Source organism: Myotis lucifugus, unplaced genomic scaffold (genome assembly GCF_000147115.1).
Source record: "Myotis lucifugus unplaced genomic scaffold, Myoluc2.0 scaffold_49, whole genome shotgun sequence".
Classification (NCBI taxonomy): domain Eukaryota; kingdom Metazoa; phylum Chordata; class Mammalia; order Chiroptera; family Vespertilionidae; genus Myotis; species Myotis lucifugus.
Genome location: NW_005871097.1, coordinates 5787195 through 5801387, shown reverse-complemented (window position 1 = coordinate 5801387; position 14193 = coordinate 5787195). Strand labels below are relative to the sequence as shown.

At 41.4% G+C, this 14193-nt stretch overlaps 1 protein-coding gene across 1 annotated transcript; it reads left to right on the top strand.

The window, feature by feature from the left end:
- The first annotated feature begins 868 nt into the window (after nt 1–868).
- On the top strand, nt 869–13398 carry RAB9A (RAB9A, member RAS oncogene family). Its single transcript, XM_014455743.1, has 4 exons — nt 869–969; nt 8196–8290; nt 8896–8926; nt 12312–13398. The coding sequence occupies exon 4, from the start codon at nt 12343–12345 to the stop codon at nt 12946–12948; it is 606 nt and encodes a 201-aa protein (XP_014311229.1). The 5' UTR covers nt 869–969; nt 8196–8290; nt 8896–8926; nt 12312–12342; the 3' UTR covers nt 12949–13398.
- The last annotated feature ends 795 nt before the right edge of the window (nt 13399–14193 follow it).

The following is a 14193-nucleotide window of genomic DNA, read 5'->3' as shown; positions in this document are numbered from 1 at the left end:
TTCAAATTAAAGACATCTGGTTTCTTATCTAATTTGAGAGGACTCAGAACCAACATTTCCTTAAGCTACAGCAGATCATTGCAGATCATGCTTAATTTGTGTTTAGCTGCTCTACTGTATATTGTTCTAACATGCATATTCAAATTCATTTCTTTTATAATGCATTCTTCCTGAAACAGCCAGTCTAATTCCCAGTACCGTATCTCTGTCTTTTGATCTGTATCTGTTTCTTTGCATTTTAATTCTGTCTCCCCAAATGAAACCTTGAACTGCTCCACTCTTTTCCTTATTGTCAAGCACTGTAAGTGCCTTTTCCTGTAAGTGTCTTAATACAGGTAGATACATTTATGCTTGTTTCTCTTAAGGTCTCATTAAGCACAACAAACGTTATCTTCACTTCCAGGATTAGCAGTTTCCCGTAAGTCTGTTCACTGAACCATCACAGTTCATGGTCATAATATTAATAACATCTCATGAGTGAGGGAGAGAAGAATAGGAAATAGTGATGCCAAGTAAAGATGAAAGTGAGAGTGTCATGAGCTACACAAATGGTCACACACAATATATGAATGATGCTGACACGTATCCATCATTTCTTGAGGTCCAGATTCCTTTAAGAATCTGATGAGCCCTAGCTGGTTTGGCTCAGTGGATAGAGCGTTGGCCTGTGGATTGAAGGGTCTCAGGTTCGATTCCAGTCAAGGGCACATGCCCGGGTTGTGGGCTTGAACTACAGTAGGGGGCATGCGGGAGGCAGCCAATCAATGACTCACTCTCATCATTGATGTTTCTCACCCTCTCCCTTCTGAAATCAATAAAAATATATTTAAAAAAAGAATCTGATGGAACCTTTTTTGACTCTTTCCAGAGAAAAGCTCCAGCTCACATGCTTCCATCCCTGCACTCATCCTTATTTCACATGTGATTCTAGGTGCATTTCCCCCCTGCGGTTCTTTCATGGACTCCCAGGTAAGCACACACTATATGCACACTGTTGAATGCAGAACTCATGTAGCAATTTAAATGTAAACTAACCGAAATGAAATAAAATTAAAAATCCAAGCCCGGCTGCTGTGAGTCAGTGGTTGAGCATCGACCCATGAACCAGGAGGTCATGGTTTGATTCCTGGTCAGGGCACATGCCTGGATTTTGGGTTCCATCCCCAGTGGGGGGCATGCAGGAGGCAGCCATTTGATGATTCTCTCTCATCATTGATGTTTCTCTCCCTCCCCCTTCCTCTCTGACATCAATAAAAACATTTTTTAAAAATTCCAAAAAAAAAAATTCTGTTCCTCAGTTGGATCAGCCACATTTCAGGTGCTCAGTAGCCATGTATGGTGAGTAACTACCGTATTGGACAGTGCAGATATAGAATGTTCCCATCATTGCAGACAAAGTTCTGTCAGATACTGCTGCTCTACACTTTCAGGATGGTTTAAGAAGATTTACTTCCTTAACCAAATCTCTTCTTTCCTCTTCTCCTTTCCCACTCGCTTCACAATTGTTAATGATTAGTGTACCTACAGCCCTGCCTTGTTTTAAGCAAAATTGTAGGTATTTCCTAAAAGTTTTATTAGATGACTCATCTTCAGAAAAGAGATTGATTGAAATGAATTCTTTAAACAGGTTGAGCTGCTCTGATGTGATAGTGTGGTTTGACTTCAGTATTTTTCCTCTCTAGCTGTCTCTGTGAGGTAATACTCAGTGATAGACTGGGATCATTTAGTTCATCTGGCAAATTGTGCCTCCAAATTGGTCTATTCCTATGGTATTTTGCCTAATTCTTCCTTTTTTTTTCCTGGCCGACATCTTGCAGTAGAGATAGACTTAATTACTTCGTTGACTTGCTTCTTGCTTATATATTTCAGCAAGGCAACCAGGAAGACCAGAAACAAAAGAGTGGAATATCTATATTAAGATACTCTAAGGCAGGGGTCCTCAAACTTTTTAAACTGGGGGCTAGTTCACTGTCCCTCAGACGGTTGGAGGGCCGGACTATAGTTTAAAAAAAACTAGTCGGCTGCTAAGCAACAGGCAGCGGCGGCAAAAACACCCAGCTGGCCGGATAAATGTTTTCGGCGGGCCGCATGTGGCCCGCGGGCCATAGTTTGAGGACCCCTGCTCTAAGGAAATAAATATAGCTCCAGTAAAAATGGAAATACTTTAGAGATTATCCATGCCGTTATTTCCTTGGTTAGTTTCTTTGAGCCTCCTCAATTTCTCAAGCTTTGAAATGAAATAAGTGGTATGCCTCTAACTAGGACATTTAGGGTGAATGAAAAGGTATGTGTTTTTTGGAAAAAAAATGTTTCTAAATTTAAACCAAGAGTGATAAATTCAACTTAAGTGTTTGGAAGTGAGAACTAGTCAAGGGATCACAGAGTATGTGTTTCAAACTCTGAAATTTTGAGAACAGCAGTGTACAAACCCAGCCTACTCTCCCTTTGGCTGCTTGTTAGAGGAATGCTGCTTTTTTGCAACCTTGTACTTTTTGCAGCCAGTAATACTAATTTTAAAGTGGTTTTCTCATTAGACTTGCAAGTAAGAATCAATTTTTTTGTCCTTTCCCATGCATTTTAATAGACCTCAAAAGTAAAATGGGGGAGGAACTGATTGATTAGAGAAACAAAGAACTGTAAGTACAGAAAGTACAAATAGAAAAATAAGTATAGCCCTAGCCAGTTTGGGTCAGTGGATAGAGCATCAGCCAGCAGACTGCAGGGTTCTGGGTTCAATTCTGGTCAAGGGTGCATACCTCGGTTGCAGGCTCTGGCCCTGGTTGGGGATGGTGTGGGAGGCAACCAATCGATATGTCTCTCACATTGATGTTTCTCTCTCTGTCCCTCTCCTCCCTTACACACACTCTCTCTCTCAAAATCAATGGAAAAATATCCTCTGGTGAGGATTAATAAAACAAAAGAAAATAAGGATAGAATAATAACAAGAATAAAGGAGGAAGTAATTTACTTTGGTCTCAGTTTTAACACTTCTTTGGTACCTCACCATATGTAAAGTTTTGTATATGATGTTGCAGAACAAAAAAGGTGTAAATGAATGGTGGCATTCGGTGTTGTGTGTCCCTCCCAGGGAGTTAGACAGACTCAGACACAACAGACTGTTTAGAGCATAAGTGAGTGAGAGCTGCGATAGGGGTGGAAAGGATTAGAGGGAAGAGAAAGATTAGGCAGGGGAGGCATAGAAGGCTTGGATGAAGGCTCTGAACTAGGCCTTTGCATGACTGGGATATTCATAGCTGTCCAGGTATAGGGAGGGGCCTCCCAGGCCAAGATAAGGGCCTGAGCAAAGGCTGGACAGTAAATACCAGTGATAGGGTTGGGGGTGGTGACTTGTAGGGTTATACTTGGGGCAGGCTTGTAAGCGAGGTTGGATAGCTCTTTGAATGCCATGTTCAACATTTTGTATAATAAAAATCATAAAGACATAAGTGGGTTTAGTTTGGAGACAATTAGATCCATGACCAATAAAAATGTCCACCTTTAATTAAACATTCCTGTTAAGAGATTTATATTCTCCATGCCTGGGTCTGAATCCCTCTTGGTCTGTTGTAGTATATGGTTTTGGAAACCAGCAAGGGGTTGAAGAAGGCCAGAGAAAAGGCTACTACTGATGAACTATCCATAAGCAATTGATAGTGCAGGATAAAAGTCCACAGTGGAAGAGTTGGAAAAATAGTATTATAAAAAGGAAAGGGTTGACATACAGTGCTGTCTTTTTATCTTTAGTTTTGAGGTATCTGCTTCCCATTGAGATTAGTGTGTGCCGTATACGTGTGTTGGTGCCAGCACATGGTATTGTAATCCTAAAATAGTATCGATTGTGCTTAGAACTGGTTTATTTAAAAGGATACTGCTGCCCTGACCGGTTTGGCTCAGTGGATAGAGCGTCAGCCTGCGGACTCAAGGGTCCCGGGTTTGATTCCGGTCAGGGGCATGTAAGTTGGTTGCAGGCACATTCCCAGTGGGGGGCGTGCAGGAGGCAGCTGATCGATGTTTCTCTCTCATCTGTGTTTCTAACTCTCTCTCCCTCTCCCTTCCTCTCTGAAAAATCAATAAAATATATATTTTTTTAAAAAGACACTGCTGCAGGGACAAGGAGATTATTTGTGGCTCTGTAAATCTCATTTTAGGGTCTTGTTGCTAATAAGACCTTAGGCTGTGTGTGTATATCTCTATCTATCTATCTATCTATCTATCTATCTTCTTTATATAATTCACCATAAAATTCATCCTTCTAATATGTACAGTACAATGGTTTTTAGTATAATCACAAAGTTGAGCAACTATCACCACTCTCTAATTCCAGAATATCTTCACGCTCCCACAGAAGATACCCTGTAGTCATTAGCAGTCACTCCTCATTTACCTCTCCCTCATTTCCTGAAACCACAGGTCTATTTTCTATCTATGGAGTTGCCTGTTCTGAACAGTTCATATCAATGGAATCATATAATACGTGGCCTTTTGTGTCTGGCTTCTTTCACTTAGCATAATGTATTTGGGGTTTATCCATTCATCAGTTGATGAACATTTGGGTTGTTTCTGCTTTATGGCTATTATGAATAATGCTGCTATAAATGTACACGTACAAGTATTTATGTGGATGCATGTCTTAATTTCTCTTAGGTATATGCTTAAGAGAGGAATTGCTGGGTCGTATGGTAACTGTGTTTAACTTTTTTTGTTTGTTTTTGTTAATCCCCACCCGAGGATATTTTTCCATTAATTTTTAGGGAGAGTGGAAGAGGGAGGGAAAGACAGAAACATCTATGTGAGAGAAACACATTGACTGGTTGCCTCCTGCATGAGCCTCGACCAGGGCCCAGGCCAGGGAGGAGCCTGCAACTAAGGTACGTGTCCTTGACCGGATTCGAACCCGGGACACTTTGGTGTGCAGGCTGGCGCTCTATCCACTGAGCCAGGCTGTTATTCATTATCATTGCACCAGTTTACATTCCCATCAGCAGTGTATGAGGGTTACAGTTTCTCCACAACCTCTTCAACACTTCTTATGGTCTGTCTTTTTTATTCTAGCTGTCCTAGTGGGTGTGAAGTTTTCATTTGCATTTCTCTACTGGCTATTGATGTTGACCATTTTCGCTTATTTTTAAGTTGGGCTATTTTTTTTTTTTATTGATGACTTGTAAGAGTTCTTTATATATTCTGGGTACAAGTACCTTATCAGATATTTGTTTTCCAAATATTTCCTCCCATTCTGTTTGTTGTCTTTTCACTTTCTTGATAGTGTACTTTTAAGCACAAAAGTTTTAATTTTGATGAAGTTTAGTTTATTTTTTGTTTCGTTGCTTGTAATTTTGGTGTCATATTGAGTTGTTTTCAATCTTAGAATTATAGAAAAATTTAGGAAGCAAATGTCTTTGAGCCATGGTGGATAGCAATATTTAAAGAAAATTTAAAAGATGATTTCCATTTTACTTAATTGCAGCATTCAGTCAAGCTAGACTGTAAGTGAAAATGAAGCTTTTGATTCATTTTTATATACTTTTGATATTTAAAAAAAGTATGACTTTGCAGCCAAATCACAACTTTCAAGATTGAACTCAGTATTGAATATTCTAGGTTTTCTTGCAGACTTTAATATAAATCTGTAAGCTTTTTCATAGTGTGATCACCATGTGCCTAGTATTTGGGTTTATCACTCAGCAGTATACTTCTACAGTTCTATGTCTCCAGTTAGGCATTTAGGTCATTTCCAGAAATCCTTCCTTAGCATCTAAGGCCCTGCCTGCTCCAGGCCTCTCCCCCCAGTCCCATCTGCATGGAAACTCTCCTCTCTCCAGACTCCAGGTGCTCAGGCCTACCTTGGACTCGCCCAGTACATGCCAGCCTCCATTGGCAGGGCCTTGGCCTGGGCTGGTCCCTCTTCCTGGTTCCTGGCTCCCTCCTCTCTTCTCAGTTTTCTCCTGCTGAGCTTAGCTTGTGGTTAAACCCACTTGCCCTGGGTCAAGTCCACCTGTAGTGGAAGCTGACCTTGGTGAGGCTGTGTTCTCAGAGCAGCGTGCGCCTGAAATGAACACTGAGACATGGCTTTGGAACAGCCCACACTGGACACTGGTGTCTAGTCTGTCACTGACACTGTCAACACAGCCAGTTTTCCTCTGGCGCTGGGAGCTGCCACTTTTTCTTCAACGGAGTGGCAGGTGAGGTAGCTGGCTGTGTTACAGAGTCGCGGTGTATGAAATTGACGTCCCCCTGATGGCTGGAATCACACACAGCTCCAAGCTACTCCTGAGATGCTCACACAAGGGGCCCGGGTCTGCCTGAGGCAGCCGAAGGTTTACACATTGCATCTCTCACCAGGGCAGATGCTGCACTGTTTGAGTGGTTCCTTGGTTTTTGGTTGAGTGCAAATAGTTAATAGTTGTATTCTACACCAAGTCCAGATTCTCATTTGTAGGACTTTCCACAGTTGGATTGGTGTGGATTGTCATCTTCCCCAACCTCCAGCTCCATGAGTTGGGTGTCACATCCTCAGCATCAGGCACACAGTAGGCACTCACTAAGTGCTTGTTGAAAAACTGCTTTCCCACCCACTCCACCAAATGCTAGGCTTCTGGGGTGGTCCTTTAGAGTTCTGCAAACATTGGCTTGACATTTCATGTAAAACACGTTTAAGCTACTGAAACTAATAAAACTCGGGCACACTCAGATGTGCTTTATACTACACTAGAGGCCTGGTGCACAAATTCGTGCATGGGTGGGGTCCTGCCGCTCCGCCCCAATGGGGGGGCTATCAGGGGTGGGACTGGCTGGGGGGAGGGGCCGCAGGCAGTTGGCTGGCTGGCCCCATCCCCTGGTCGAACTGGTAGAGATGACAATTTGCATATTAGCCTTTTATTATATAGGAAGGCAATGGCTTGACTACTGCTAGTTCTGTCAACTTGGCTTTGAGCAGATCTTGAAATAAAGTGAGCAGTTGAAAGACTCTTACATTGCAACTGCTATTTTGCATTATACCCACCACAGCAACAGGAAAACCCTCAGACATCAATGCAAGGCAGCTGAGCCTTGTGTATTAAGTGCTGGGGTCTAGAGCAGCCTGCCACATTCTTACCTCATTTCTACCTTTTACTGGCTGTGTGACCTTGACCAAGGTATGTAAGCTCTCTGAGTCAGTGTCCTCATTGCGGTCTGGGGATAGAGACTTGTGAGGAGTGAATGCCGTGAAGCAGAATAAGGGCTAACAGTGTTGGCATTGTTGTTGCTATTACTCTGTACAGTCATACCCCACTTTATTGCACTTTGAAGATATTGCAGTTTTTTTGCAAATTGAAGGTTTGTGGCAACCATTAGCAAAAAGATTATGACTCATGGAAGGCTCAGAAAATAGTTAGCAATAAAGTATTTTTAACTTAAGGTATGTACCTTGTTTTTTTATTTTATTTTTTAAAAATATTTTTTTATTGATTTCAGAAAGGGAGAGGGAGAGAGATAGAAACATCAATGATGAGAGGGAATCATTGATCAGCTGCCTCCTGCAGGCCCCCTATGAGGGATCAAGCCCGCAACCTGGGCATGTGCCCTTGACTGGAATCGAACCTGGGACCCTTCAGTCCTCAGGCTGATGCTCTATCCACTGAGCCAAACCAGCTAGGGCTGTACTTTTTTTTTTAGACATAATGCTATTGCATACTTAATAGGCTATATAGTATAGTGTAAACATCACTTATATGCACTGGGAAAACAAAAGAATTCATGTGGCTTGATCTATTGTGATACTTGCTTTATTGCTGTGGTCTGGATCTGAACCCCCAATATCTCTGAGGTATGCCTGTATTATACTATTGTATCCTTAACTCCGAAATGTCAAGGTTTTGAAGAGTCACTTTTTTCATCGATTGAATTTATAAGTTAAGGGCTATTATATGTAAGTCCTACAAAAATGCCCTTCGCTTTTAAGGAGGACAGAGGGCTTGAAACCATTGGTTTAGACAGAGAATGGCTAGTATTTTAGCACAGCTCCGCATTCGTCACTGGGAAACCTTCACGTTGAATTTGATCTTCAGGGCTAGGATCCTTTGGCTTCCTATTGTCTGCCTGTATAGTTCTCTCACTTTTCTGCCCATAACTCTTCCTGAAATTCCACTGAAGAAATGGCCATAACAGAAGCCTTTCTGTGATACTGCCAGTAAAGACTTCTTATATTCATTCCACAGAAACTGCCTGCATTCCTATGAGGAGCCTGGTGCAGTGGTGAATCGCTTTCCCCCTGTTGTCCGCGTCTAAGTGAATTTTCCCAAGAGTCTGAGAGGTAGGTATTGTTGTCACCATTGTCTGGTGAGCTTCAGGATGTCAAGTAGCTTTCCAGTTGGTCTTCGTTGGCCTTTGACACCAGGAACCAATTCTCCTTTCAAGTTTTCACCTTGGCCTTGGCCGCCCAGAAAGAAGCTTCACAACTCTTTGCTGCCTTAGACTGACTTTTCCTGTGTCCCATTGGTGTTCCTTCCTCGCCTAGCCCTTTTTTCTTTGTTTATATTAATTTTATTTTATTCTCTGGAATATGATTATTCTAAGCTATGCAAAATTTGGGCAACTTGAAGAATGAATGATATATTTTTACATTTATTTCAATTTAACAAAATTTTATAGCTGTCTGAGTGTGAAGCTTAGAGAAGCAGGGTTGGCAGGTGAAAGACTTCTACGATGATTAACGTGTAGTATTTGATTCTAGGACTTTTTTTAGGCTGAGAAAGGTCATGGGCAGCTATCAGGTGTGATTTTCCTTTTCAATTTAAGAATTTAGTGGCTACTAGAAGTCAGCTATTTCTTTCACATTTTAATTCTTGTGTTTACTCTTAAAATTATGAAAAAAACCTGTACATTGCTAAGCTGAGCTTTCTAATTTTTTCTTTGCAGATAATGATGATGCTTGAACTGAACAACTAAGGTGAGATTTATGACCTAGATAGTATGCTTTTCCTATGCAGACTTCCTTATAGAATTTAGCTGAATTGCTTAAATTTTATTTTAACTTTGGTGAAGATTATTGCCTTTGGGCAATCATTCCAAACTGTGGATTATGAAAGACTTGACGTTACATTTTAAGGTAAGTTCTGAAAATAACATGGCAGGATACCGTATTTATTCAGCTTGAACTGAAGAAGTTTCAAAGGATTTTACTGTTTTTAGAAAAGGAAAAGGAAACATTTTTAATATCTGTAAGCTGATTATGGTTCTGTTAATGTATAGATTCCATGAAGCTACGTTTTGTTAGATGTCATTGGGAAATCAGATGCTTTATACAATTACCTGTACCACCATGTATGTTTATATACAACGCTACAGTTAGAATCAGAGAGATGTGCGTGTATTAGTTGCTTTAGCAAATGCCAGCATACTCCCAAATTGGATATCTGGGAGGCCCCAAATTATGGGTGGGAAATGTAAACATTATACCCTATTGCCTGTGTGTGGGCCTAGCATTCCCCACATTTGTTTCATCAGAATAACGGCACAAACTAGGAAATCCCACATTATTACGAAAAAAGAAAAGAACTGTCAACATGTCCTGACAAAATTATAAACGACAAATCCCAAGGAACTTCTAAGACTTAATTTGGTAGATGTATACAATCCGTCATCTGAGAGAGGTTGTTAGGTTGCATAATCTGGGTTATAATTTGATGTAGAGATTCTAACCATCAGTACTGTACAATAAAACTTTGTGTCTGGTAAGGCAGTTAGAGACCTAGTAAAATACTGGGGTAAATGATAGACTACAATTACGCCCATCCGTTCCACCCTCCTAACACAACAGGGAACTTTGGTGTTCACATATCTTAAACATTGTGTGAAAGGAACAGCCTGGGGACGGGAGCTGCTGGGGGAAGTATTCAGTGTTGATGACCATGCCAAGTGGTTCTGAGGGCCCAGCGGTTAGTTAGCAGCGTGGTAGGTGAAGCGGGGTGGGATCACCATCAGAAGGAACAGTGTGTGCCAAGGCGAAGGCAAGGGAGAGTGGGCGGGCAAGTGGAATTGAATTTCAGTTCCATCTGACTGCTTTTCTGAAGGACTGAAGCCGAGAATGGGGAGCGGGGCCAACTGTCTTGCCTTAGAAGTTGGACTCAGACTTGAATCTGTGGAGAACTGCTGGAGAATGTTAAGGAGGGGTATTCGACAGATACTTGCCCTGTCAGAATATTTGCTGTGCTTTTTCGGTTTTGTTTCTCCTGTTTCTGGAAGTTGAAGTTGTTTAAGCAAGACTGCAAAGATTTAAACAAAGGAACCGATTTAGCACATCTTTACATATGCCAGGAAATTAAGAGGCTTGAGAATGTTTGAACTTCCTCTTTAACATTAATTTAGTCTGGGCGTTGGGTAGAGTGAGATCCATTGGCAGTCAAAAGTCTCCAAGAGGGTTCGACTGGTGTAGCTCAGGGGTTGAATGTTGACCTATGAACCAGGAGGTCACAGTTCAATTCCTGGTTGGGGCACATGCCCGAGTTGCAGCCTCGATCCCAAGTGTGGGGTGTGCAGGAGGCAGCCGATCAATGAGTCACTCTCATCATTGATGTTTCTATCTCTCTCTCCCTCTCCCTTCCTCTCTGAAATCAATAAAAAATAAAAAAAGTCTCCAAGCGGTCTGTACCTTGATTGCCTCAGACTTTTGTTGGCCAATTTAAATTGTATTAATTATAGCAGTAATTACTATAGGAGTAATTTAAAAGAGCCAGTTGGAGTTAGGGACAAGTTGCTACAGCTTTTACCAGAAGAGTATATAGCTGGAATTACAGAATTCTTGCACGTTATAGGAAGTGTTCAGTTACATTACCCTGGGTCACATTTGCATATAAGTAGGAGTTAGCCAGATAACGTTTACTGCAGTGATTTTGCAAATTCATCCTAGTAATTTCACAATTATTGTTCATGTTTTAATTATCTTCCCATTGAGGGATTCCCAGTATCTCCTCTCACATTACATTTCCATTTTTATTCTAGAGCTGTGTTGTCCAGTGTAGCTGTTGGCTCTCTAAATATGGCTATTCAAATTAGCTCAAATTAAATCCAATTTAAAATTCAGTTCCTCACTCCCCCCAACCATATGCCAAGTGCTCAGTAGCCTAACTGTGGTGACTGGCTGCCATGTGGGACGCCGCAGATGGAGGACATCTCCACCGCAACGGGAAGGTTCTCTTAGTGCCACTCTAAAGGTTGTCCTCTTTTACAAATTTTAATATACTAACGGCCACTTAATAAAAAACTTACAGATTAAGTGATATAGTGTGATTCAAAATAAAATGGGGAGAAGGGAGAATGGGGAGTTATGGAGGAAATAGGATTTGCCATCAGTTGGTAATTGGTGAAGCTAGGTTTAGGGCCCATGGGGTATCATTATATTATTCTCATTTAGAAATTTTGTGTATGTTTGAAATTTTCCATAATAATTAAAACAGAAGCTTAAATAGGAACAGCACTTAGAAGCAGCCATCTATAAATGAGCATCTGAAATCCCACCTGTAGTGTAGGAAGGTTTTTAATCCTGCCCCTGGGTTTCCCCTAAGGGGGTACACATAGCAACTTGTTTTTATTTAAGGGTTACTTCATTCCCCCTCGAAACACACAAGTAGCAGCACTGGCTCGCGCTACTTGTGGGCAGAGTGAGTCTTGTGGGTAGAATGTGCTAGATTACATTATGTTTAAAATTCCGTTGCTGCTGACGTTAATTTTGGCAGACTCAACGTAGTGTTCCCAATGAAGAGAATAGAGTTCATTTACTCAGTGGTTGGCTTATTTTTGTTCACGGCCAAATCAGTCAGCTTCAGTGTCTGGTTTCCTGGTTACCAGCTCCTATGGTGACAGCACTGGAAGAAGCGGGGGTCATGGAGAAAACCCCTGGCAGGAGAGCAAAGCCGTGGGTGAACAGTGTCTGTCACGGTGTCACCAAGGGCTGTTTGAGGTTGTCACCCAGACTTGCCTACTCCAGTCTCCTACTACATCTCTAACAAATGGTGGCTGGGCTTATTGTGAGTAGAGAGAAACGGTTGAGAGCAAGGTGTTTGGGGTCAGACTTGGCTTGGAGTGCCAGCTTCAGCCAGCTGAGACCCAAGGAAGGGCAAGACTGGGCCCTCGCCAGCTGCCGCAGGGAGTAATGGTCGGGTAGGCCTGGCGCATGGTTGAGTGCTCCATAAATGACAGCTCTTGCTGTTAGGTATTCTCTGTGCAGAAAGGAATTGGGCCTCTGTGTTTATTTCCCTTAAATGCTGATATTTCTAGAATCATGTCGAGCAGTGTACAGGTCTAAAGGAATGTAATGGTACCTTTTTATTTTACAGGGTTCTGAAGTCAGAGATCTTGAGATTAATAATGGCAGGAAAATCCTCACTTTTTAAAGTAATTCTCCTTGGAGATGGTGGAGTTGGAAAGAGTTCTCTAATGAACAGATATGTGACTAATAAGTTTGACACCCAGCTCTTCCATACAATAGGTGTGGAATTTTTAAATAAAGAGTTGGAGGTAGATGGACACTTTGTGACCATGCAGATTTGGGACACGGCCGGTCAGGAGAGATTCCGAAGCCTGAGGACGCCCTTTTACAGAGGTTCTGACTGTTGCCTGCTCACTTTTAGTGTCGATGATTCTCAAAGCTTCCAGAACTTGAGTAACTGGAAGAAAGAATTCATATATTACGCAGATGTAAAAGAGCCCGAAAGCTTTCCTTTTGTGATTTTGGGCAACAAGATTGACATAAACGAACGGCAGGTGTCTGCAGAAGAAGCCGAAGCCTGGTGCCGGGACAACGGCGACTACCCTTACTTCGAAACAAGTGCAAAAGATGCCACGAACGTGGCAGCGGCCTTTGAGGAAGCAGTGCGAAGAGTGCTTGCCACTGAGGATAGGTCGGATCACTTGATTCAGACAGACACCGTCAGTCTGCACCGGAAGCCCAAGCCCAGCTCCTCTTGCTGTTGATCCTGATGAGAGAGGTTTAACCAACTCACACACACATACGAATAAACATGGGGAGAGGAGAATTAGCATTTGCAGCAATAGATCATATACTCATAAAATTAAACTAACCATATTGCTGCTTTATACGTGGGTGGGAGAAGGGATACATTCACTCACAGAAGAATCTTATTTACTCAATAATGGCATCTTACATTTATAAGTTGTAACGGTTGTCTAATGTTTAATTTAAATATGTAAGTTACAGAGCTAATAAATGAGATGACCAAGACTTTGACTTTGTGATTAAAACAAAACACTTGAATATTCTAGAAATTGCTCTTTTCCTGGGAAAATGGAGAACGACTTTTTATATATGTATATTTTTATGTAATTAGCATCTATTCCTGGTTCAGAGGGAAATTTCCTACAGCAATAATGTTAGATATTAAAGATTAAAATTGAGTGCATCTGTGCTGCAGTGATGATTATTTCTACATTCTCTTTAAAATTATTGAAGTGTTCACATTTTCATTCTACATAATGGAATTGATCTCTTGATCTCCCCAGTAATCGCTCATTTGTGTGCCACGTTTGCTACCCCCTCAACCCCAGAAGCCAACTTTATCATTATTCTTAGAGGAAATGTGAAGGATTGAACTTTGTGTGAGGGTAAGAGAAGACATCTTTATTTGTTCGTGTATTTATTTAGTGCCTTCTTCACTGAACATTGTCTAGTCATTTGCTCTCGAAGATTTCTCATCTTGCTGCAATGACCAGACTTACTGATAAGACAAATTGTGATCCTTTGTGGGTAAAGTTCATATGTTGCACCTTCATGCTAATTCCATCCTCCAGAGGCAAACCAACTCCTAGACCCTGTGTCAGTGAAGACGGCACCCAGGCTGTGGAGCGGTGGGTTATCAAAGGACATGCTTGGGGCAGGGGTACATTTTGAGAAACGAAATAGATAAATTTCTTTCCCTGGCTCCACTCATTGGAAACCACTGAAAAAGAGTATCATTACAGTAAGCTAAGCTTTTGAAAATCTTATTTCCTAACATAACAATTAGGCTATAAGGAAAATGTTATGACATTTTTAATTTGGGGAAGTTACATCTCTTCATAGTCTCAGGTTGGAGAGAGCTCTAGTTTTTATTATTTGCAATCACCCCCCCCCCCAGGAAAAAAACTAATCCTCCATCCAAAAAACCAATTTTTTTTCTTGAGGGGACTTGCTTTTCTTTTTAATATAATTTTATTGATTTC